The 26350-nt window shown below is 43.4% G+C and overlaps 1 protein-coding gene across 4 annotated transcripts; it reads right to left on the bottom strand.

Moving 5' to 3' along the window:
* Window positions 1–365: 365 nt before the first annotated feature.
* On the bottom strand, window positions 366–23807 carry LOC116050948 (heterogeneous nuclear ribonucleoprotein L-like). 4 transcript variants are annotated; one of them, XM_031301169.1, is made up of 13 exons: window positions 23587–23804; window positions 17044–17162; window positions 11756–11993; window positions 11382–11467; window positions 10086–10182; window positions 8129–8201; window positions 7498–7557; window positions 6683–6915; window positions 6446–6567; window positions 6002–6200; window positions 2013–2070; window positions 1579–1680; window positions 366–1398 (listed from the first exon to the last, which is right to left on the bottom strand). In XM_031301169.1, exons 1-13 carry the CDS (start codon window positions 23710–23712, stop codon window positions 1343–1345), a joined length of 1569 nt encoding a protein of 522 aa, XP_031157029.1. In that variant the 5' UTR covers window positions 23713–23804; the 3' UTR covers window positions 366–1342. The 4 variants fall into 4 exon arrangements, with proteins under 4 accessions (XP_031157029.1, XP_031157030.1, XP_031157031.1 ...); XM_031301170.1 differs by having other exon boundaries at window positions 1579–1677; window positions 23587–23803; XM_031301171.1 differs by lacking the exon at window positions 6002–6200 and having other exon boundaries at window positions 23587–23807.
* Between the last annotated feature and the right edge of the window lie 2543 nt (window positions 23808–26350).

Genomic DNA, 26350 nt, shown 5'->3' on the forward strand with positions numbered 1-26350 from the left:
TTCTGTCCACTTTGAATGAAGTGTGTTTTTACGATGATAAAAGTACTGATTATTTACATGGAGTCTGGTGGGTTTAACGATAGCTATTTCACGTATGTTTTTTAAAAAAAGGATCTTACTCTTTAACAAAAGGTCTATCTCTGTAGGGATCCTTTCCATAATGTTGTCAGACTCTTAGAATAATAATCTGTGGGTGCCCGGGTGGCCTAGAGGTAGAGCAAGCGCCCATATAAACTCAGTCCTCGGTAGGTTGCAGGTTCAGTTCCGACCTGCGGTGCTTTCCTGCACGTTCCCACTCTCTCTCCCCTTTCATGTCTAAGCTGTCCTAAATGCCAAAAGAATAATAATCGGAGCCTGTCAGTGGCAAAAACAGCATCTTTGCTACGTAAATTTAAGGTGTGTAATTGGACTTTTAACATAGATTGTAGCTTGTTTTGCCTTATTACTGGAACAATGTCAAGTTGTTGTTCCCATCAGTCACTTAGACACAAAACCATAGGAACATAGGGTCCAGGTTGCAAAACAAAGTTAATGTTACCCTTTAAATTGACACCCACCAACCCAGCTTTGTCAACTGCAAACTACGTTACATAAAAAAACACAAACTGCCAAACCAACCCAAACTAACATGAACTATTACAAAATAAAAGACATTTTCGTCTCTCTGACATCTAACTGGTGCGATTCCTCCCTGAGTTTGGTTCAACAACAAATACATCGCCGACTAAACCGCCGTCTCCTGTGTGATTTATTCTTAATACAGTGACGGCTGATATCTAAAGGCCCAGATATAGTTGCTTTTAACTATGCGTTTGCGTACGTAAGATGGCCTCCACGTGTATCCTTTGCCGGCTGTGTACGTCTTCAGAAATTAACGCTATGCGTCCGTGAGATGCAATTCAGCACATGAACGTGCAGGGAAGCATATCATCTGACAGGCTGGTCAGCAGCTGTTCCACCCTCCAGCCCAGGAATATCTTCTGGTGTCGGCCGGGGATGATATATGGCCCTGATCTGCCCCCTAGTGCACTGGTTCTCAAGCTTTTTTCAATAAAGTTCCCCCTTTGAACAGTTTCTTTAAGCCATGTACTCCCTAACCAGCGTGTATAATTTTTGGTAGAAAAAAAAAGTCTCTATACAGAGGACGAATACAGCGATGTCAGCGATAGATTTACTAAACAACAGCTAGTATATCTGGGCCTATACGAAAGGGTCTTTTCGTGGATGATTAAGTCATTTATTGATTTGATTTCTAATGAGTGTGAGAGTTCAACATCCTCTCTGGTTCGACGGTTTGTCCTGCAGCGGCGAGGACTGCGGCGGCGGCCATCCTTCTCCTGGCTCACAGATGGGAGGAGGTGGAGAAGCAGAGTTTCAGGGTGAAGGGGTTGGAGGTGTCTGAAGGTCACAGAGAGAGAACACGTTCATATATATAGATATATATATATCTATATATATGTATGTATGTATGTGTGTATGTATGTATATGTGTATGTGTATATATATATGTATATATGTATATTTATATGTATATGTATGTATGTATGTATGTATGAGCGAGAGTATCTGAATACTTACCGGGTGTTCTGATTGGATGGTGGTTGAGGACGGTGAGAGCCTCCACAGCTTCAGTTTTACTCTCAAACTCCAGCAGACCAGACAGAGTCTTAGAGCTGGCTGCTGGGAGGAGGAGGAGGAGGAATGAGAGGAGGAGGAGAGGAGGAAGAGGAGGAAGAGGAGGAGAGGAGGAGGAGGAGGAATGAGAGGAGGAGGAGAGGAGAGTAGGAGGAAGAGGAGGAAGAGGAGGAAGAGGAGGAGAGGAGGAGGAGGAGAAAAAGAGATCCAAACTGTCAGATTTCAGCTAAGTATTTATTACAAAAATGTTCTATTTAAGTAAAAGTAGAATTACTTTGATGAACGTTTAACTAAGTACAAGTAAAAGTACTGGTATAAAAATCTACTCCAGTATATCCCTATATCTCCTGGTCTGCGCTGTGTTTGGTTGAACTCACGTTTGGCATCGAAGATCTTGAACTTGGTGAAGGCGGGAACGTCGTGTTCGGTGCAGAGCTGCAGAGGAGAAACAGAGGAACAACAAGTTCTGTTTTAAAGGGGTGATAGAATGCAAAACCGATTTTACCTCATCATAGTTGAATAATGACAGTTTATTGGGTAACTAAGACGTACATAGAGCCTCAAAATCCCATTGACACCTCTTTCCTCTGCAAATCTCACTGCCTCTTTGTCACGCCCAAACATTTACATAGGCTACACCACTGATCTGAGGTCAGCTTAGTCTTCTGAATAGATCGCGCAGATCTCAGAAATTGTATACATTGTTCATCTGCTATTTTACCACTAAATTCACTTCTGAGACTTTTTATGCGAGAAATCAACTATGTAGAGGTCAAATATGGGCCGTTTTACGAAAATTGATGGCTAATTGCAAATTTTGTTTTTGTGTGTCGGAGTTCAGCGGCCGGTGCTGCCTGTGTTGCTGTCTCGCCGACCGGCCCACCTTCCTTCACAGACCCCGGCCTGCTGTGAGGTAGATGGAGCTCCATCACGGCTGGCAGCCCACGGTGCTCCATACCTGCGCAAAGTCACCGTTTCTGGGTTAATGGACTACCAAACGCTGCTGCCCTGCCAGAGCTCCAGGGCCTGCAGCTCCCCTCTTCCTGCTAAATGGCCGGTGTGTGTGAGTGAGAGAGCAGTCAGCGAGCTTGTTACGCCAGCAATCTCTTACCACAGGTTCCACTTAATCTTATAATGTGTGTAATTATAATGTGTTGAGTTATTTAAACAAACGATTGGGGAAATAACGCCTCTTGTCCGTGAGTCTCATTGATAGAGCCTGCGGCTGGATGGAACTCTATCAATGAGAGCTAGCTAGCCTCCTAGAAACATGCATTAAATTGAAATCGGACACCATAGTTAGCTTTATAAGACATTGGGGTAGCTGTAATATAAGTGGCGTGACGAAATTCTAACTGTAAATATACTCTAGTTATGCCGGCAGCTGGCAGCCGGCCAGCTCCGCGCCGCGGAGCCCTGAGCCCCGGTAGTCCAGTAACCGAGAAACGGTGACTTTCACTGGGTATGGAGGTTGCCGCTTTCTCGTTAGACTGTGTGGAGCTCCTAAAGTCCGACATGTCTTACCAAATTTGCAATTATCCATCAATTTTCGTAAAACGGCCCATATTTGAGCTTTATATAGTTGATTTCTCGCTTAAAAAAGTCTCAGAAGTGAATTTAATAACGAAATAGCAGACAAACAACATATAACTTTGCAGTGTCTGAAATATGAGACCTGCTGTCTCGTCTCCACTGTGTTTCTATGGGGTTCGTTCAAACCAATCAGCGCGCAGCTCATCTAAATATTCATGAGCATCAGTGTTGGGCAAGTTACTTCCAAAATGTAATACATTATAGATTACTAGTTACTGTCATTTGAGAGTAATTAGTTATATTACAATATTACTGTCTCTGAATTGTAATGCGTTACACTACTTTTGCATTACTTTTGAGTTACTTTCACCAAAATAACAGGGGAAGTTTGATTTGGCAGCTAGCTTGTTAATTTCACCACCGGATCAATAAAGTCTCCTCTTTATCCACTTTAATACATCATAGATTATTTATATTTTGTATAATTAATATAAATATGCAAAGTAACTAAAGCTATACAAAATAGATAAGTAAAACATATAATAGGCAAGTAGGAGAAAATGAAAATACTCAAAAGTATGGCATTGTTGTAAAATGTTTGTTTATAGCACTTGAATAAGAAATTCATGTTGTTTAGGTTAAAACACTCTAAAGGAAATGTTCAATTATAGTGTGATTAAAACTCACTATTAACATTATTTACAGTACTTGATTTACAGCTGATTTGTGAAAAGGTAGCCTAAACAACCTTATTTAACAGTAATTTAGTATTACTGCGAACCGTCACAGGAAGTGCTTTTTATTTTGAAGTAGGCTACACGGAAGTTGTCTGTTGTGTAGCTACTCTTGCTAGCTTACTGAGAAGCAACATGTCCGTCAGGCTCAAGTTGTTCACTTTCTTGTTTGTAAAACTGCAACATATTGAACAGTAAATGGTCACAGTAAAAGACAAGCGCTTTTGGTCGTCATTCGAAGCCATTCCACTACAGGCATAGTTACTCTCCACGGCTGATAAAATGCAATGATATTTACGTGTAGCAAGCCTCAACATTAATTCCCGACATGTTTATATCTGTCAGCTGCTGACGTACCATCACCTGTTGGGACATACATGCTGTCCGTACCGTCACCTGTTGGGACATACATGCTGTCTGTACCGTCACCTGTTGGGACATACATGCTGTCCGTACCGTCACCTGTTGGGACATACATGCTGTCCGTACCATCTCTGGTTCTGACCACGGGAACAGAAACAGGACAGCTCACTTCAACGCAGCGTAATAACTCCTGAAAATAATATCCATCTCGCAAATGTATCTGTCTCTGCAGTCATCTCAACCATCGAATACAGCGACAGGAAAATAATACAGCTTTTTTTTTTTCCTGTGTTGGTGAATTCTTAAATAAACCAATGCACCACTAAATGTTGCATTAAAATGCGTTGTAACTCGGGTTACTGAGATTGTAACGAGTATAATATTACCGAAATTTAATTAGTAATGCGTTATATTACTGCGTTACAGCAAAAAGGAATACATTACTGTAATTGCGTTACTCTTGTAACGTGTTACTCCCAACACTGATGAGCATACCATATTTGGAAGAAAAGCTCTTGTTCCAAATAGGGCCATATTCACAGGGTAGTTAAGGGCCTAATAAAATAGCACCCAGGCCATTTTCAGCCCAACCAATGTTACATACCCTATTAGGAGACCTTAAGGAACAGTGTGAAATACCCTATAAAATCACTCTATCACCCCTTTAAAGGATAACTCCGCTTTATTGAGTCTCTCGGGGTCGCGCTAACGTTGCGTTCTCCAGCTCCGTTTGGAGAGTTTCAGTGCCGATTTCTACAAGAATCATTGCATAGGCTTGTCTCTGAGTCTTAACAGAAGCAACGACAGAAAGTAGTTGCCTGGGTCGCCTACATGGCTGACTGCAGAGGGATCAACATACACCTTGATTTGATTACACGTCGAATACCGGCGCTTTGTCATGGCCCTCTGCGATTTAACACCGGCAAACAAGTCACCCTTCAGGTCAGGCTCTTAACTGTTAACCCATCCGTGGCAAAATGAAGACGCTCAGAGCAAGTGTGACAGCGGGGTGAAGTCTGAAAAAGGCGAAAAAAGTGTAGAAAACAGGTGACAAATGTCTTGAAAATAAGCGACAAACACATCTACCCCTCCTGTTACCCATTTTCAAAAAGTTTCTATATCAGAAAATTTGGGTTTCTTTCAGCAAGATTGTCCCAAAAAATAACGTGGATGTTTTATTACAACCATTACTTATTAATAAATGATTAGTTCACTACTTTCACTGAATTTGGGTTTGTTATTCAATTTTATAGCATTTGAAAATAACAGTGACCAAAAACGTAAAAAAAAGTGCAAAAAAACTGACAAAAACATCGAAAATTTGTGACCAAACAGTCGCAAAAAAAGTGGAAAAACAAATCGAAAAAAGTTACATTTATTTTTGAAAAAATTGACGAAAACGTCACAAAAAAAAGTTTTAATTTGAAATTCTGACCTAGAAAAAAAAACAAACAGTGCAAGTCAAGTCAAAAGTGTCAAAAAAAGCATAAAAAAAGTGATGAAAAAGAGAATTAAGACAACGGAAAAAGCAAAAACGCCCGCCCGGACTCTCTCCTCCCACGCTTCCTTGCTGGGACGGACTATGACGCGAGGAAGGGAAGCGAGTGAAGGAACCAAGGATGCATTTTAAAACGACCCCGGTGTGATGTCACTGTGTGCAGCTGGTGCGTGTGTCTCTCTGTGTGTGTGTCTGTGTCTGTGTATGTGTGTGTGTGTTTGTATGTGTGTGATCTCACCGTGTGCAGCAGGTGCTGGCTCAGCGTGGGCGGGGCGTTGTAGAAGTGCAGGACAGCGGACGCTGGCTGGATGATGTTCCTGCTGCTCTGTGATTGGTTGAAGCGGTTGTTTCTGCTCAGACTGAAGTCCTGAAAGCTGCTGCTGCCGTCGCTCAGAACAAACTCCTGACTGGGAATCACCGCCTGCTGCTTGGACACACTGGGGGGGGGGGAGGGTGGGGGTATCATCAGGAAATGTACTAGTACTAGTTAAAGTATTAAAAGTAAAGAACAATCCTCCCATTTTACAAGATGAGTTATACGTTTGGTAATAAGTTAGTGAAACGCTGTATATGGAGAATACACACACACACACACACACACACACACACACACACACACACACACACACATTACACACACACACACACACACACACACACACACAGGTTTCTCAGGACTCACCAGACGTTGAGTTTCTTCCCGAGCACCGTGATGGCGTGGAGGTGAGTCACGGCTCGGTCCACGGCGTACTCGTCTCCCATCTCCACCAGCGCCGTGCCGGGAACGCTCTTCAAGAACTTCACCTGCAGACAACAACCAATCAGGTCGCAGAGATTATTTCAGATGATTGACGTCAAAGGCTTTCATAAAAACACACTGTATGTAACTACGGTGAGGGGGGGGGGTGACAGCTCACACCTTTTCCACGTTGCCGTACAGACAGAAGAGGTTGAAGATGCGGTTGCAGTTCATCTTTGCAGGATGGAGGCCGCTCATCATGGCGACGGAGCTGGAGGCGGCGTGGCCCAGGAAGGAGGAGGAGGAGGAGGAGGAAGTCTTAGGCAGGATCAGCGGGTAGGAGACGATGTCGTGCACCTCCTCACTGCTCCTCCTGTAGCGGCTGTTGGCAGGCAGCAGGGGGCGCTGTGGGCCTGCAGGGACACACAGTCAGCATAGAGCTATATACAACTAAAGCTGTAAAGTAACTAGTAACTAAAGCTGTAAAGTAACTAGTAACTAAAGCTGTAACAGATAAATGTAGTGGAGTCAAAAGTACAATATTTCTCTCTGAAATGTAGCGGAGTAGAAGTAGAAAGTGGCATGAAAAGAAAAGACTTAAGTAAATTACAAGTACCTCAACATTTGGTACTGAAGGACAGTACTGGAGTACATGTACTTAGTTACATTACACCTCTGCTACTATGTTTACATTTTTAAGTTGCGTTTTTGAAACAAAGACACACAGATGAACAGACAGACAGACAGACAGACAAAGAGACAGACAGACAGAGAGAGAGATAGACAGACAGACAGACAAAGAGACAGACAGAGAGACAGAGAGAACGACAGACAGACAGAGACAGAGACAGACAGACAGAGAGAACGACAGACAGACAGAGAGACAGACACACAAACAGACAGACAGAGAGAGACACACAGACAGACACACAGACAGACAGACAGACAGAGAGAGAGACAGACAGATGGACCGACAGACAGACAGACAGACAGACCGTAGCCGTTGGATGGATGCTCTCCCAGGATGGCCTGACGCTGCCTCCCTTTTCCTCGCTCTGCAACACACAAACACACATATTATCACACACTCTCACACACACACACACACACACACACACACACACACACACACACACACACACGAGAGAAGTGTGTCTTGGTGTACATTTTTTTCCAGCCCCCCAGGCTGCAGTTTAACCTTTGAGTCTCGCTGAGCTCCATCCTGCGTCACCTCGGCAACCCCCTCTATTCTTCACCATGCAGTTATTTAAAGAACAATATGAAGGTCACATTGAACGTTCAGGATCATAACAAACACCTCTTCACCCCCAGAAGAGAGGGAGTGGTGTGTGTGTGTGTGTGTGTGTGTGTCTGTGTGTGTGTGTGTGTGTGTGTGTGTGTGTGTGTCCATTTGCGTGCGTGCATGCATGTATGTGTGTGTGTGTGTGTGTGCGCCCATGTGCGTGCGTGCATGCATGCATGTGTTAGTGTGTGTGTGTTAGTGTGTGTGTGTGTGTGCGTGTGTATGTGCATGCGTGTGTTAGTGTGCCCATGTGCGTGCGTGCATGCATGCGTGTGTTAGTGTGTGTGTGTGTGTGTGTGTGTGTGTGTGTGTGTGTGTCCTACCTCGCTGCAGGAGGAAGGGTTTGGTGTAATCCCAGCTGCTGTTGTCATTGCGGAGGACGTTCAGTCTGTTGGGCTGCAGGGGGCGACAGAGCACAGCACCTCTGGGTGGGTGTGTGTGCGTGTGTGTGTGTGCGTATGTGTGTGCGTGGGCATAAGACTGAGTGTGTGTAAAGAGAGGTGAAGTCCCTCCCTTTCCGCTGGACCCCATGGGACTTTATTTCGGAAAACATCTGTCCGAACGGGGGAGAGACAAATAATGTTTAGATCCTGTTTGTACTGAGCCATGAATTACACACATGATGTTTGTCAGTTTAAAAGATAATTTAGCGAGTGAAGAAAGTGTCAGTTTGTCGTGTGCTTGTCGTAGTACCACTTAGTTTAGTGTGAAACCGCTCGGTGAACTACATCTCTTGTCTCTCACAATATACAGTACATCACCTAACTAGCTTATGTTCCCCATATAGACAGTATATATAAAATGGACCAACAGAGCCTATTGCTCTGGACGGAAACCAGTGAAGGATATTAGAAGTCACTTTTCCGGTGATGGCTGAGCGTTACTGAGCAGCCTCCAACTGAGCTTGAAGACGTAGATGTGACGTGAGCAACCTGTCTGAAAGTTGGAAGTCTTCTGGTAGCTGTGCCAAGAGAAATCTCAATCATTCCCAATCTAGCAGAGACGGAGAGCGTAGGTATATGTAAGGAGATAACATAGACACAGGCTAATTATTGCTAGCTAAAATGCTAGTTAACATTAGTAATTAAACTTAAACAGCTAATGTAAAGTGACTTCACTGGTCTTCGTCGAAGTATATGACGTCGCTGTGTCCATTTCTTTTACTGTCTATGTGTAAAAAGGGGACTGAGTACCCAGGGCTCTCATGTGAGGAGAGCCCAAAAAGATGCTAGAATGAATAGCTGTGGATGCGGGGAGGGGCCCATAGAAAATGTCTTTCTACAGGGCCCAGAATTTTGTGCTACGCCCATGACAGTAATGTATTTATTTTTGCTGTAACGCAGTAATACAACACATTACTAATTACATTTCGGTAATATTATACCCGTTACTATCTCAGTAACCCGAGTTACAACGCATTTTAACGCAACATTTAGTTCGTTTTTTTTTAAGAATTCACCAACACCGCGAAACATTGTGTTATTTTGAGTGTTATTTCCTGTTGCTGTGGTTGATGGTTGAGATGACTGCAGAGACAGATACATTTGCGAGATGGTCATTATTTTCAGGAGTTATAACGCTGCCTTGAAGAGAGCTGTCCCGTCACTGTTCCCGTGGTTAGAGCCAGAACCAGAGATGGTACGGACAACATCTGTGTCCCCAACATGTGACGGTACGTCAGCTCGGACAGCAGTGTGTCCGAGCTGCTGACAGATAGAAACATGTCGGGAATTAATGTTTAGGCTTGCTACACGGCTGACAGCCATGGAAAGTAACTATGCCGTACTTCACTACAACTGTAAGGTACTTTTAATTGAGTGTTTTCATTTACTCCTACTTGCCTATTGTACTTTTTACTTCTCTATTTTTATAGCTTTAGTTACTTTGCATATTCATATCACTTATACAAAATATTATGAATAATCTATGATGTATGTAGTGGATAAAAAGGAGACTTTGTTGATCCCATGATGAAATTCACAAGCTACCTGCCAAGTCCAACTTCTGCTGTTATTTTGGTGAAAGTAGCTCAATCGTAACGCAAAAGTAGTGTAAAGCATTACAATTCACAGACAGTAATATTGTAATGTAACTAATTACTCTCAAATGACAGTAACTAGTAATCTATAATTTATTGCATTTTAGAAGTAACTTGCCCCCAACTGTGTGTAATTCATGGCTCAATTCAAACAGGATCTAAACATTACTTGTCAAGTATTCCTGTGTGTGTGTGTGTGTGTGTGTGTGTGTGTGTGTGTGTGTGTGTGTGTGTGTGTTTACCCGAGCGTATTCGATCTTCAGCGTGCAGCAGCCGGAGTAGATGTCGGCTCCGTTCAGAGCCAGTTTGGCCTTCTGAGCGTCCTCCATGGACCCAAACGTTAACGAGCTCGTTAAGGATGACTCCAGCAGCCTTCCAATCAAAGAGGAACAACAACAACAACCTCCACTGTGCCTAAACAGGTCTCCAAACATTTCCCTCAAGTCCAATTACCTTTAATTCTCTGTGTCTCACAGCAGAAAAGGATTCAGCAACTTTTTTTATTTGTTATTTTTCAAGCAAAATGTTTAACATTAGCTGGTTCCAAATTCCCAAACGTGAGAATTTGCTACTTCACTTTGTCTTTTATTTTATAAAACTGAAGATCTTTGGGTATTAGATTATTTTTTTTATTATAACTATTGTAAGACTTCACCATCAGGGGCATTTTTCACAGTTGTCTGACGTTTTATAGCCTCAACAATTGATACATTTAGAAAATAATTGGCAGATTATTGCAGCCCTCGGGTAAATCTACAAGTGAGAGAAAATTACCCGTATGGATTTTGGAGTGGTGATTGTTGGAACAGTGGGAAGATGAACCAAGACGGCTTTTGGTAGTTTTAACTTATTTTTTTTGTCTTGTTGTTTCTGTAGACCATGAAGTGTGTTTTACGATGATAAAAGTACTGATTATTTACATGGAGTCTGGTGGCTCTCACTTAATACTGGAATCATTTCAAAGATTGTTGCCCCTAAAGGAACACGCCGACTTATTTAGGCTTTAGCTTATTCACTGTATCCCCCAGTGAGATAACTCCATACATACCCTTCTCATTAGCAGTGCTTGGCCTTCTGAGAATATAGTTCCCAGTATGTATACGGTTAGAAGATGGCTGTGTCTCATGTGACCTTGTTACTTGGCCACTCAGTGACTATACAAATCACAACATGTAAATAAGAACATGTTGGCGTTATTTTATCACTTATTGGGAGCAGTAGGCTAGATGGAGCCGGTTACCTCCAGGATCTGTGCTAAGCTAGGCTAGATAGAGCCAGTTACCTCCATGATATGTGCTAAGCTAGGCTAGATGGAGCCAGTTACCTCCAGGATCTGTGCTAAGCTAGGCTAGATAGAGCCAGTTACCTCCAGGATCTGTGCTAAGCTAGGCTAGTGGTGGGTATGTATGGACTTATCTAACTCTGGGGGATACGGGGAATAAGACAAAGTCCCAATAAGTCGGCGTGTTCCTTTATGTATGATTTTGAATGTAGTACCTTCCCTTCTAACAGAGTATTTAAACACACGGTCAGGATATTCCACCATGGCCTGGATGCCGTTGCGTTTGAAGATGACGATGCGCACGACGTTGACGATCGGGTTACATACGTTGTACAGAACATCCTGAGAGAGAGAGAGAGAGAGACAAAGAGAGACAGAGAGAGACAGAGAGAGAGAGAGAGAGAGCGAGAGCGAGAGCGAGAGAGAGAGAGAGAGAGAGAGAGCGAGAGAGAGAGAGAGAGAGAGAGAGTTACCTAACAATGTTATATAATAACATAATAATAATATAATAATTATCGGTTGTTGATAATGGGCCAGTTTGGCTCATAGGACCGATGTTGATGTATATAAAAAGGACAAACATCGGTATATTAGGGATATCATTGCCTCCCTGGTCCCTGCAGGACTCACGGTGGTGATGGGGTACAGCGGGTTCTGGATGGACAGCAGCAGGACCTTGTTCCCACTGGCGGGGTCGTCAGTGTTGGTGGGTCTGCTGATTCTCTGGCTGGTGGAGAAGTTGAAGAAGGCCTGGCGCTCGGCGATGCAGACGGCCTCGCGGGTTCCCCGCGTCACGCAGCGCCCGGCGCTCTGCACGCAGTCGAACTCCACCAGAGCCTGGCGCTTGAACGGCATCATCATCACGTAGCTGTGGACAGAGCAGAGCGGCGTTGGGGGGGGTTGTATTTGTGCAAGGGCAGCAGCAGATTTGTTACTTATTACGTAGGTATGTTTTGACAAGTATTGACATTCTGTTGAAAATATCACAGATTCATGCCCCCCAGGTATTGATCCTAATGGCACTTTACAAGTGAATGAATCTGAAAATGTTTTCTGCAGGGTAAAATGTAATACTAGTACTATTCCAGTTATAATCAACAATAGACCATACAAAGTGTTGAATCCCCTAAGTAATAAGGAGTTGACTGCAAACATAGTCAATTTAGCATCCAGTTCACGTCAGCCACAGGTAACCAAAAAAGGGGCAATACTTAACAACCTAATTGGAATTACAACTACCACTGCAATGATAGAACAGGATAGGAAAATTAGATGCGGTCTACTAAATATCAGATCTCTGTCTTCTAAAGCAATACTAGTAAACGAATTGATATCCGATAATCAAATTGATCTATTCTGTCTAACTGAAACCTGGCTGGGCCATGAAGAGTATGTCAGTCTAAATGAAGCCACTCCTCCCACTCATATTAATACTCAAATTCCTAGAGGCTCAGGCCGAGGAGGGGGAGTTGCAGCCATATTTGACTCTAACCTGTTAATTAATCCTAAACCTAAACTAAATTATAACTCTTTTGAAAATCTCGTTCTTAACCTTCAGCATCCAACATGGAAAACAGTACAGCCAATTATATTTGTTGTTGTCTACCGAGCACCAGGTCCATATTGTGAATTTTTATCGGAATTCTCAGAGTTTTTATCATGTGTAGTCCTAAAATCAGACAAAGTACTTATTGTAGGTGATTTTAATATCCATGTGGACGTTGACAGCAATAGCCTTAGTACTGCTTTCAACTCACTACTAGATTCAATTGGTTTCAGTCAGAGTGTGCATGAGGCCACGCACTGTTTTAACCACACCCTCGACCTTGTGCTGGCATATGGCATCAAAATTGAAGACGTAATAGTATTCCCGCAAAATCCTTTATTATCAGACCACTTCTTAATAACTTTTGAATTCTTACTACCCGATTATACGAAATTAGATAAAAGCTTCTACGCTAGAAGCCTATCTGACAGTGCTATAGCTAAATTTAAGGAAGATATTCCAACAGCACTAAACTCATTAATGTGCCGTAATATAACAGAGGATCTTTATGTAAACTTTAGTCCCTCTCAAATTGATCATTTCGTAGACGATGCTACGGCCTGCCTACGGACGACTTTAGACTCTGTTGCTCCCCTTAAAAAGAAGACGATGAAGCAAAGGAAACTAGCACCTTGGTATAACTCCCAAACTCGTAAATTAAAGCAAATCTCGCGCAAACTTGAAAGTAAATGGCGTTCCACCAAACTGGAAGAATCTCGTTTAGACTGGCAAGACAGTCTGAAAACCTATAGGAAGACCCTAAGAAAGGCCAGATCAGACTACTATTCATCACTAATAGAAGAAAATAAGAACAACCCAAGGTTTCTTTTCAGCACTGTAGCCAGGCTGACAGATAGCCACAGCTCTATAGAGCCATCTATTCCTATAGCTCTGAGTAGTGATGACTTCATGAGTTTCTTTAACGATAAAATTATAACAATTAGAGATACTATTCATCACCTCTTTCCCCCAACCTCTAATGGGTCACCTTTAACTGACAGACTGCTAGAAAGAACGACTAGACCTGACATATACTTAGATTGCTTTTATCCTATAAACCCTCAACAATTAATGCTAAAGGTCTCTTCAGCTAAGCCATCTACCTGTCTCTTGGACCCCATCCCAACGAAGCTACTTAAAGAAGCGTTACCCGTGGTTAACACTTCATTGTTAGATATGATAAATATGTCTTTATTGACAGGTTATGTACCGCAGTCATTTAAAGTAGCTGTGATAAAACCTCTACTGAAAAAACCCACCCTCGATCCTGAGGTCTTAGCCAACTATAGACCTATATCTAACCTTCCCTTTCTCTCCAAGATCCTTGAGAAAGTAGTCGCTAACCAGTTATGTGATTTTCTACATAGCAATAGCTTATTTGAGGACTTTCAGTCAGGATTTAGAAAGCATCATAGCACAGAGACGGCACTGGTGAAAATCACTAACGATCTTCTAACTGCATCAGACAAAGGACTTGTCTCCGTACTTGTCTTATTAGATCTTAGTGCTGCATTCGATACTATTGACCATACCATCCTCTTACAGAGATTGGAACATTTAGTTGGCATTAAAGGAATCGCACTAAACTGGTTTAAGTCCTACTTCTCTGATCGATCGCAATTTGTTAATGTTAACAATAAACCCTCCAATTACGCTAAAATTAACCATGGCGTTCCTCAAGGCTCAGTGCTTGGACCAATTCTATTCTCCTTATATATGCTTCCTCTAGGCAATATTATTAGGAAACACTCAATTAACTTTCACTGTTATGCGGATGACACCCAATTATATCTGTCAATCAAGCCAGACGAAACCAGCCAGCTAGCTAAACTTCAAGCTTGCATTAAAGATATAAAATCATGGATGGCCTACAATTTCCTGATGTTAAACTCAAACAAAACCGAAGTTATTGTCCTGGGCTCCAAACCCCTACGAACCTCATTAGCCGAAGATATAATTACTCTGGATGGCATTGCCCTGGCCTCAAGTACTACTGTCAGAAATCTAGGAGTTATTTTTGATCAGGATCTATCCTTTAACGCCCATCTAAAACACACCTCTAGAACAGCCTTTTTTCACCTTCGTAACATTGCTAAAATTAGGAACATCCTGTCTCAAAATGATGCAGAAAAACTAGTCCATGCATTCGTTACTTCCAGGCTGGACTACTGTAATTCCTTATTATCAGGATGCTCAAATAAGTCCGTTAGGACTCTCCAGCTGATCCAGAATGCTGCAGCGCGTGTTCTGACAAGAACTAAGAAAAGAGATCATATTTCTCCTGTATTAGCTTCTCTCCATTGGCTTCCTGTAAAATCCAGGATTGAATTTAAAATCCTTCTTCTGACCTATAAAGCTCTAAATGGTCAAGCTCCTTCATATCTTGAGGACCTCTTAGTACCTTATTGTCCCACTAGAGCACTACGCTCCCAGAATGCAGAGTTACTTGTGGTTCCTAGAGTCTCTAAAAGTAGAATGGGAGGCAGAGCCTTCAGCTATCAGGCTCCTCTCCTGTGGAACCAGCTCCCAATCTGGGTTCGGGGGGCAGACACCGTCGCTACATTTAAGACTAAACTGAAAACTCTCCTCTTTGATAAAGCTTATAGTTAGGGAGTGAGGAGTTGCAGTGAACGCCTAGACCGGCGGGGCAGGGTATATAGCTGCAGACACAGCACCCCTGCTTTTCTCTGCTTCTCTTTACAGTCATCAGATTTACCTATCGTATAATCAATAATATAGTGCCTCTCCTAGTTATGCTGTTATAATTCTGGACTGCCGAGGAAGTTCCTTCTTATGACACGCTCTTTTCTTTTGTTTCCTTTTATGCACATCATGTCTCAGAAGTGCTTGTTACTCACCTAGCTCTGGGGAGTTTACTCCCCGGAGTCCTTATGTTTCTTCTTCACCCAGAACATCGCCTCGGATTAGGGCGACACCAAGACCTGGGTCTTGGGTGCAGCTGTGGCTATGGACCTGCTACACCCTGCTACGCTCTGCGATTCCCTGCAATGCCCGACTACGTCCTGCTGCGTCCACCGCGTCCACCCATGCTCTGCTGTGCCACGCTACATCCTGTACCGTCATAACCCCAACCGTCAGACACCGCCCACCAAGAGTCTGGGTCTGCCGAGGTTTCTTCCTAAAAGGGAGTTTTTCCTCGCCACTGTCGCAATAGCCACTGCTAATGCTTGCTCTTGGGGGAACTATTGGAATTGTTGGGGCTTTATAGAGTGTGGTCTAGACCTACTCTGTCTGTAAAGTGTCTCGAGATAACTCTTGTTATGATTTGATACTATAAATAAAATTGAATTGAATTGAATTGAATGTTTGAGCTTACGCACGGAGGGAATAATAACGATCAGCTCGTCAGAGGTTTCCTAAAAATAAAGATTATTCTCGAGTCTGAGTCAAGTCTGACGTCACTGTGTGTGGGACATATTCCTACCAGACACGATGGACCCTAGCTTACCCCCGGCACAGCGCAAAGCCTAACGCAAGTGTCTTTGCTAGTGTAAGACCGACGCAGTTGTCAGTTCCCCGTCCAGCGCCCACGTCGTTTAAACAGCAAATGCACCTGCTCCCATCTGTGGCCCATGGGCGTGCTGGTCTTACAGGGAGGTGTGTTCAGGTGCATTCTGGGCGTGCTGGTCTTACAGGGAGGTGTGTTCAGGTGCATTCTGGGCGTGCTGGTCTTACAGGGAGGTGTGTTCAGGTGCATTCTGGGCGTATTGCTATCGCTACGCAGCATTTCATTGTTATTTTAACAGAGCATTAGTAAAATGCTCCTAGGCTTGTGCACAGCGCGTGCACACTATGCTTGTTACACACACAGGGACACACAGCAGCACACACACATGCAGAAGATTACAAATAAAAATATTACGGTGCAAATCCTCCATCATAACAGCAATGCTCCAAGGTCCAAACGCGCCTGGCTTTTAAAGGGAATGGGAGATGATCTCTGATTGGTTGATTGCATGTTATGCCCAAAACACACCTCTGATTAATGATGCGCCCAGCACACGGACCCTTTTTTCCGCCGTCAAACTAGCAAAAGTGGTGGCCGGGTTGGGTCAGTGGGTAAAGCAGGAGCACATATACTTAGAGGTTTATGCCTCGACGCAGAGGTCCAGGGTTCGAGTCTGACCTATGACGATTTCCTGCATGTCTTCCCCCTCTCTCTCCCCTTTCTCACCTAGTTGTCCTATCGATTAAAGGCTGAAAAGCCCCCCAAAAAAACTAGCAAAAGTGGATTCGGACACGCCCTAAACGCACCGTGCGCTTAGATCGTTAAAATAGGGCCCTAGTCCGAGTCTCAAACTCGAGTCCCCATCTCTGGTACGAAGTGAGTATTTTGAAGGTATAATGTTACCAGATGTTGCCGAACTTGCCGAGCGCCTCCACCAGATCGGCCTCCACCACGGCGTCACAGAGCCCCCGGACGTGAACGACGGGGGACGGGGCGATGCGGTGACTGTCCTTCACGCCGTCCTGCAGAGAGAAGACAACTGAATCTCTGAGACAACACACACAGTGTTTACATGCAGTATGAAATCCAGATTATTTTCAGGTTAAAGCAATATCCTGGTTTCTCAAACGCCATGTAAACAACGTACCCTGGCTCAACTCAGAGTTCTCTGAGAGTTCAGACCTAGATAACTCTTTTAATAACGGGGTGACGCATCTGCACACGCCTCATAGTCTATAACTGCCCCTCCCCACGCCGCTGTAGTGACCTGGTACAGAAGAGAACACGCTATTATTTCATTTTATCAATGGGAAACATACATGTGTACAGACAAGGCTAGCAGCAGCAGCGCCGCATCAGACACGTTTCTGGTGTGTAAAGACATAGAAAACGCCACGCAGCCCCCACGCTCACGCCACACTCACGCCACTCTCCTGTCACACTCACGCCACGATCACGCCACACTCACGCCACACTCCTGTCACACTCACGCCACACTCACGCCACACTCCTGTCACACTCACGCCACACTCCTGTCACACTCACGCCACACTCCTGTCACACTCACGCCACACTCACGCCACACTCCTGTCACACTCACGCCACACTCACGCCACACTCCTGTCACACTCACGCCACACTCATGCCACGCAGCCAGTGTGCATGAGACCTTAATTTATCTCACAGAGTCCTTTATTGTGACCATCTTTGTCTGCTGTGTGTTGTCTGTACTTTTACTTCTGATACTTAACATTAAAACTGAGAATACTTGTGTACATGCAGGACTTTTACTTGCGATGCAGTATTTCTACATGGTGTTATTCTACATGTGGTATTTGTTACCTCAGTAAAGAATCAGAATACTTCTTCATGTGTGTCTTTGTTCGGCTTCTATCTTGAATAACATAAAGCTTTATTGATTCTCGTGTGTCTCTGCAGACGGGACGTGATCTCTGGCTGAGACACAATGTTGACGGTTACGGTCGGAAAATCTTGACAGAGATAAGTGATAAAAAACATGTTTTTTTTCCGTCTCTGTCAGGAAGTCAGCGCTGCAGGTTTTGCAGCCTGACCCGCTTTCTGCAGCAGCTTCAGACGCTCTACACCAAACGGCGGCAGGAAACGTGCCCTCGTTGGGGTTGTTCGGGGCGTTGACCTGCAGATGCTCTGATCTGACTCACAGCATCAGTCCTACACTTCTGTTTGTCTCAGCTCAAAGAGTCCGGTTGACTAAATGACACACAAATACACAGTTTCCTGCATTTAAAGGGGGGATGAAGTGGAGGAGTTGGTGGTGGAATGAGCTCCCTATTGACATCAGGATGGCCGAAAGCCTACGCATCTTCCGCCGAAGGCTAAAAACACATCTCTTCCGACTACACCTCGGATAAAATAAAATTTATATATATTTCCTGACATGTGGATGACAGTTAAGTTTAGGCACCAAGACGACTCGTTGAGCTTAGGAAAAAGATGGTGGTTTGGATGAAAACGCTCCTGTGGGTCGTATTAGAGGGTATTGTCGTATGGAGGAGTTGTTCAGAACGCCTATGGGTGACTCTGTTACAGATGCTACGTCCACTATTTTTTTTACAATCTACAGTCAGGTGTCTCGGCCTATCACAGCAAAGCGTGGTTGATTATGTCTGAGAAGTGTTAACCACAGACTACAGCTTCTCAGAGATGTTATTACAGGCTGTGGTCTGCTCGGACGACTGCACACTCCACACTGCACCCACGCTGTGTTCCTCGGTTACTATAGCAACGGCATGGCGGGAGGCGGGTGTTTGAAACATGACAGCGGGGCATCGAGGAGGAAGAGAAGGTGTTGCAGACGAAACTCATGAGTCAACCGTGGAAACGATCCGAGATATATCTTTGATTTCCAAAATGCTTCTGTTGGTTTATAATGCACTGAACGGTTTATTTCTGATCTGCTGCTACGGGGTCAGCCCTATAGTCCCACATTTCTACAATTTTTCTTAAAATTAGGTCTTATGTTCCCACATTTCTACGATTTTTCTTAAAATTAGGTCCTATGTTCCCACATTTCTACAATTTTTCTTAAAATTAGGCCCTATGTTCCCACATTTCTAGGACATTTTTGAAGTTAGGTCTTGTGTTCCTACATTTCCCTTCAATTTAAGCCCTATCCTCCCACAACATTTTTTAGGGTCAGGGTTAGGGGGATACAATCTGATACAAATTTATGAAAAAGGAAATGTGGGAACATGGAGCCGAATTTTGAAAAAAATCGTAGAAATGTAGGAACATAGGGTTGTGGGCCTAATTTTCTTAGAAATGTGGGAACGTATGCACGCTCCGGCTGTTACATTACGAACCATCCAGACTTGTCAGGTGGTCCGGGACACGTCTACTTTCTGTCCCCAGAGTCAGAACTAAGCACAGAGAAGAAGCAGCGTTCAGTTTTTACGCTCCACATATCTGGAACAAACTGCCAGAAAACTGCAGCTCTGTTATTTTACAGGAGACTTTTCTTATACTGCACTGTAACTTGTATTCTTGGATTTGATCTGTTTTTATATTTTTAACGGTTTTAACTGCTCTTTAATGTATCTTTTATGTAAAGCACTTTGAATTTGCCTTGTTGCTGAAATGTGCTGTCCAAATAAAGCTGCCTTGCCTTTGAAACCTCTTCACCTCTGCAGCTTACGCAGCCTTTTTTGGTGAATGCGTGTGTCTTTATAGTCTGTGTGTGTGTGTGTGTGTGTGTCTAAGCGTTCACTGACATGTTGCTTCCTCCCTGTCAGGCTGGCTCTCTTCCTCCTCTTCCTCCCTGACGCTTCACTGTAAACATCAGCTGAGCTAAGGAGCTTTTAACGCCGCTAACGAGGCAGAATGATATATCATTTAAAAACCCTGGTGTGTGTATGTGTGGTTGTGTGTGTGTGTGTGTGTGTATGTGTGTGCCTGTGTGTGTCTGTGTGTGTGTGTGTGTGTGTGTGTGCGTGTCTGTGTGTCTCTGTGTGTGTGTGTGTGTGTGTGTGTGTGTGTGTGCCTGTGCGTGTCTCTGTGTGTGTGTGTGTGTGTGTGTGTGTGCCTGTGCGTGTCTCTGTGTGTGTGTGTGTGTGTGTGTGTGTGTCTGTCCCTGTGCAGCTCCTGTAAACAGAGCTGTGTGATGTCTGAACGAGGTTTAACACTGTGTGTTTTTTCAAAGACAAGTCGCTCAACTCATACTCATACTATTCCCATCTTTGTCTGCACATCGCTGTGGAGGAAGGTCTGGCTACACCACAGATGCATTCTGGGATTTTCAGATATCTGATATTCCTTAGAGTGTATGAAACTAAATAACACTGCCATTGCCGTTTTCAAAGGCGTCCCTTGACCGCTGACCTCCAGATATCTGAATGAAATTGGGTTCTCTGGGTACCTACGACTCTCCTCTTTCTACATCAGTCAGACTGAGGGACTCGGGTCAGTTTTATACCTCGACTGGTGATTTCTGTTTGATCTTCTCTCTCTTTCATAACCATAAAAAACTGTGAGATCAAAGGTGCTTTGAAGTCTGCAGAGAGCTGCAGCTCTGAATATATCACTGAAAATAACTGGTGACACATGAACTCATCTTTAATTCAAAGTTTGATTAATTAAATGTTTAATCTTGTCCCGTTCGAGAGCACTTAGCTCCATGAGATCAGAAAAACAGAAGCTGTGAGATTTAAATGATTCAAATGTAAAGCTGTTCAGACCGGTGAGTTTGGTGTCTTGGGCCGATGGGACAAACATTTCTGTTTGGATATATGTTTCCCATTATGCTCTTTGTCTGCAGAGCATTTGATCAGACTTCAATGAAATCTCTATTGTTGTCTCTCTACATACTACTCTACCGTTGTCTCTCTTCATACTACTCTCTATTGTTGTCTCTCTTCATACTACTCTCTACTGTTGTCTCTCTACATACTACTCTCTACTGTTGTCTCTCTTCATACTACTCTCTACCGTTGTCTCTCTTCATACTACTCTCTATTGTTGTCTCTCTACATACTACTCTCTACTGTTGTCTCTCTTCATACTACTCTCTACCGTTGTCTCTCTTCATACTACTCTCTACTGTTGTCTCTCTACATACTACTCTCTATTGTTGTCTCTCTACATACTACTCTCTACCGTTGTCTCTCTACATACTACTCTTACCGTTGTCTCTCTACATACTACTCTTACCATTGTCTCTCTACATACTACTCTTACCGTTGTCTCTCTACATACTACTCTTACCGTTGTCTCTCTACATACTATGTTGTCTCTCTACATACTACTCTCTACTGTCATCTCTCTACATACTACTCTCTACTGTTGTCTCTCTACATACTACTCCCTACTGTCATCTCTCTACATACTACTCTCTACTGTTGTCTCTCTACATACTACGTTGTCTCTCTACATACTACTCTCTACTGTTGTCTCTCTACATACTACTCTCTACTGTTGTCTCTCTACATACTACTCTCTACCGTTGTCTCTCTACATACTACTCTCTACTGCTGTCTCTCTACATACTACGTTGTCTCTCTACATACTACTCTCTACTGCTGTCTCTCTACATACTACTCTCTACTGTTGTCTCTCTACATACTACTCTCTACTGTTGTCTCTCTACATACTACTCTCTACCGTTGTCTCTCTACATACTACTCTCTACTGCTGTCTCTCTACATACTACTCTCTACTGCTGTCTCTCTACATACTACTCTCTACTGTTGTCTCTCTACATACTACTCTCTACTGTTGTCTCTCTACATACTACTCTCTACCGTTGTCTCTCTACATACTACTCTTACCGTTGTCTCTCTACATACTATGTTGTCTCTCTACATACTACTCTCTACTGCTGTCTCTCTACATACTACTCTCTACTGTTGTCTCTCTACATACTACTCTCTACTGTTGTCTCTCTACATACTACTCTCTACCATTGTCTCTCTACATACTACATTGTCTCTCTACATACTACTCTCTACTGTTGTCTCTCTACATACTACGTTGTCTCCCTACATACTACTCTCTACTGTTGTCTCTCTAAGTACTATGTCATCTTACAGCACCACGGCCCATCTGCTCCTCTGCCCTCCCTACAGACGCTAAAGGGGGATTTAGGTGTCGGTATCTGGCGCTGAGAGACATTGACCAAGTGCCAATATTTTAATGAGAATGGGTTGTAATAATAGGTGGGCAACGTAGAGGGTAGGTAGGTAGCACAGAGCTTGGAGAAGCGGACTAGTAGACCGAAGGTTGCCAAACTAGGGCTGCACAATATATCGTCAATTTTATCATCATCGCAATATCAAGTGGTGCAATAAACACATCGCGAAAGGCTGCGACATACTGAAAGACACTCAGGGTCCGATCTTGCACCCGGCGCAGCGCAAAGCCAGAAGCAGAAGTGTCTTTGCTAGTTTAAGACCGACGCAGATGTCAATTTCCCGTCCAGCGCCCACGTCGTTTAAATAGCAAATGCACCTGCGCCCATATGTGCGCCCATGGGCATGCTGGTCTTACAGGGAGGTGTGTTCAGGTGCATTCTGGGAGTATTGCTATCTTGAGGCAGCGGGAAGTGATCGCGCCATTGAACAACAAAAACCTGGTCTAAAGTCAATAACGCAGCATTTCATTGTTATTTTAACAGAGCATTAGTAAAATGCTCCTAGGCTCGTGCACAGCGCACGCACACTATGCTTGTTACACACACAGGGACGCACGCACAGCAGGAGCAGAGGAGCTAAGGCCAGGGTCCTCAGGAGATGTGGCACACCTGTTCATCCTGGCTCCTGGGATTTAAGATGGCTTTCTCCACATCACCCCAGAGACACCATCTCTTTGTTTAGACATTACCTTTTGACTTTTTCACTTTTACACTCATGACATTACTGATTTTCATGTTTGCATCATTTTCAGTTTGGCCAAAACAAGCCATTACGTATATTCTTGTGTGAGCTTCCTCTGTTTATGTTACAAGCAGGAGCCAACTTGTAACAGCTGAAAGTAAAATCTCAGCAGAAAACTGCACTTTAAAATGTCATTCTTTTTTAGTGCTGCCTTTTATATTCAATTCAATGTTCAATTTGTTCAATAAGAGAAAGTTAGAAATTATTTCCTTTCATTTGTTTAAATCCAACAAGCAGTTTGTTGTATTTTAGCAGAATACTGGAAGCAGCAGAACTGAGAACACTTTAATATCTGTTTATTTATCGCAAGTAAGATTGTTATAATATTCAACAACGCAGCCAAATGACAGCTGACAACCAGAACGTTGGCAGCATCCCATGTCCCTTATGTTAAGCAGATGACATTTTACTTCTTCCCATCATATTTATTTAAATGTTATTTAGTGTTAACTTGCCTATTGCAGTTTTCTAATGACACAAACATTGTTATTTCCATTCTAACCAGATTTTACAGCAGTATTGACAGAAACTGTTCCCCCACCTTCTCTGCACTCCCCTGGCTCCCTGCTGCCTCGTCCCCGGCCTCGGGCTCCTCTCCCCCGGCCTCCTCCCCGATCCGGAGCCGCTTGGCTGTCCAGTGGTATCCTCCTCTGGCTTCACTCTCCATCACACACGAGTCGGTCAACTCACGGAGGAAGATGTTCTGTAAAGATGCAGCAGGAAGTGACGGTGACACCTGCCTGGACTGAACCTCTCTCTCTCTCTCTCTCTCTCTCTCTCTCTCTGTCTCCTCCCCTCTCTCTCTCTCTGCCTCTCTCCCTCTCTCTCTCCAAAGATAGGAAGAAACAAACACACAGACGTCTCACTCTGCTGGCTCACGTTCAGCCTCATTATTACCAAAACAAAGGGGAAGTCCTTCCTATAGACCACCACGGGACATAGACCTTTTTCACGGCAGACATGTTGACATGTCATAGTAGGAAAAGCACAGGTGTATTCAAAATCATTATTGATGGCTGCGTTCCACTTAGGAGAGGTCCTGGTATTGTTCATGCTGACTCACTGAAATAGCTTACTGGGACACTTGATGGAACTGAGCCATCGTTAAGGTTATCAATGTCAGCTGTGCTTTTTCTACTATGACAAGTCAACATGTCTGCTGTGAAAAAAGGTCCATTGCTTTTCGGTTGTGATGATAATGGCAACCTAAAGTAAGCTGGTTTTGGGTCGACTCACACCTCCTCCATCTCTCTGTTCAGACACTATCAGATGATGTGAAAAACAGTCTAACAAAATGAAAACTATTAGATTGTTTCTGACATTTCTTTCAGGTGGATATTAATTAAGTTTATTTTTAAAAGATGTGCAAAAAATGCTCTTGAGTTTATGTTTGTTTTTTATCCCACATAATTACACCAGACTTTATCGCCACCTGGTGGTTGTTAAATGCATTCAAATTCATTATTATTTATCATCTTTTTGTAGGAGGCAGTGAGAAACTGGGCGGTGACATCATCACGTTTACTGACTTTAACACGTCGTTACTGTAGTAAAATATATTATCTTCTGTTATCAATCATGTTTCTGTGTGTGTGTGTGTGTGTGTGTGTGCGTGTGTCTGTGTGTGTGTGTGTGTGTGTGTGTGTGTGTGTGTGTGCATGCATGTGTCTGTGTGTGTGTGTACATGTAGATGAAAAGTCGTGAGCAGGTGTAAACACTCAGGAGAAGTCAAATTGAGGTTAAAAAGATGGGATTTTTATTACTTACCCCAATAAAGGCCAATAAGGCAAGAATAATAATATAAAAATAAATTAAAGAAAATGTAATTATAAAATAAATTAAGGAAAGCAAAATATATACTTTCAAGTAAATTGACATGAGAGTCAAAAACGGTCACATTATACAAACATACAGCCGTTTCCAAATTGACCTTTAAACAAGTAACTATTCGTCACTAAACTGAGAGCAACAGACTTACGTCCTCCTTAGTTCCTGCATGGTGTCACTTCTGTTGACGTTCCAAGTAAATTTCAAAGAAAACAGAGCAAGCTCACCCTTCCCCCCATCTTTCCGTAACTGTCATGACTAACTGACTAAGAGAGGTGACACACCAAACAGATAATCGGCCGTTGGACACTCTGGCGAGGTAGGTGACTCGAGTCTGTTCGGTGTGTTCCGTGCCGTCGTCCATCCGAGGAGCCATCGGCCTTCATTTTCGCTGACCTGACATGTTGCGTCGGTGGGCGGGCAGTTGGACTGCATGACCAATCTGATTGGTGGAGTGCTAACCCGGAAATGATGAGCGGGATGAATGCCTCTCAAAATCTGATGAAAGTATTTTAAACTGACCTTTGTCGATCTGAAATGAAGACAGATTCAGCAACTGCACGGCCTATTTCTCGCTTAAAATGTATTCAGAAACACGTTTCGGTGAACTATCTTAGTACAATATGAGATCATATTCTGAACGAGCCGCCATGACAGTCTGGCTTTGAATTTCTGGAGAAGTCAGACCCACTTGACGCGTTCGTCCAATCAGCTGCTGGTTTTCATTTTTTGGGCGACAATACAGATTAGCGCCGTCTGCTGTTATGGCGACGTATTACACGCTCAAGTCGGCGTCGCTTTGGTGTGTTCTGAGGCAGTTTTTTGACCAACTCGGGGAGACTGATCAGTCCAACTACCTTTTCTGCCAACGGTCGGCCGTCTGGTCCGTGTGTCAGGGCCCTAACTGTCACTAACCCCCCACCCCCTCCCCCAACCATTTTGTCGGTGATTGGCTGGAATGTGGTTTGTTGTATTTTGGTGCACAGCCTGTGCATCCAGCGCTTTTTCACAGTGTATTCAGGGGGCAGGCAGCTAGCGGATCAAAGACAGATAACTACCATTTGAGACAAAAATTAAATCGTGCTGAAACCATGCAGGAACTCATAGTGCACCTTTAAAACAGCCAAAATTAATATATCTATAAAGCTAGAAATTTACAGAATATCATTTATAGGATTCACGCTAACATTTCACAAAGCCACAAGATACATTGACGGCTAATAAATTAATGACTCAAACTCCGGGTCACTTCCTATTGCCCCGGAAGTCATAGCGTCATTTAAACCTGACAATCGCGGCAAATATTCCTTTATACACACAAAAAGGAGACACCAAGATGATATGTTACACTATGCTACCTTTTAAGCTCAATAAACAGACACATAGTTAACAAAGACATATGTGTTGCATGGTTATTATAACCTGTCATGTTTGTGAAGTAAATGGTATGGTTTTAAACAATCAGAGAATGCTGTATT

This window comes from Sander lucioperca, chromosome 4 (genome assembly GCF_008315115.2).
Source record: "Sander lucioperca isolate FBNREF2018 chromosome 4, SLUC_FBN_1.2, whole genome shotgun sequence".
In the NCBI taxonomy this organism is placed as follows: domain Eukaryota; kingdom Metazoa; phylum Chordata; class Actinopteri; order Perciformes; family Percidae; genus Sander; species Sander lucioperca.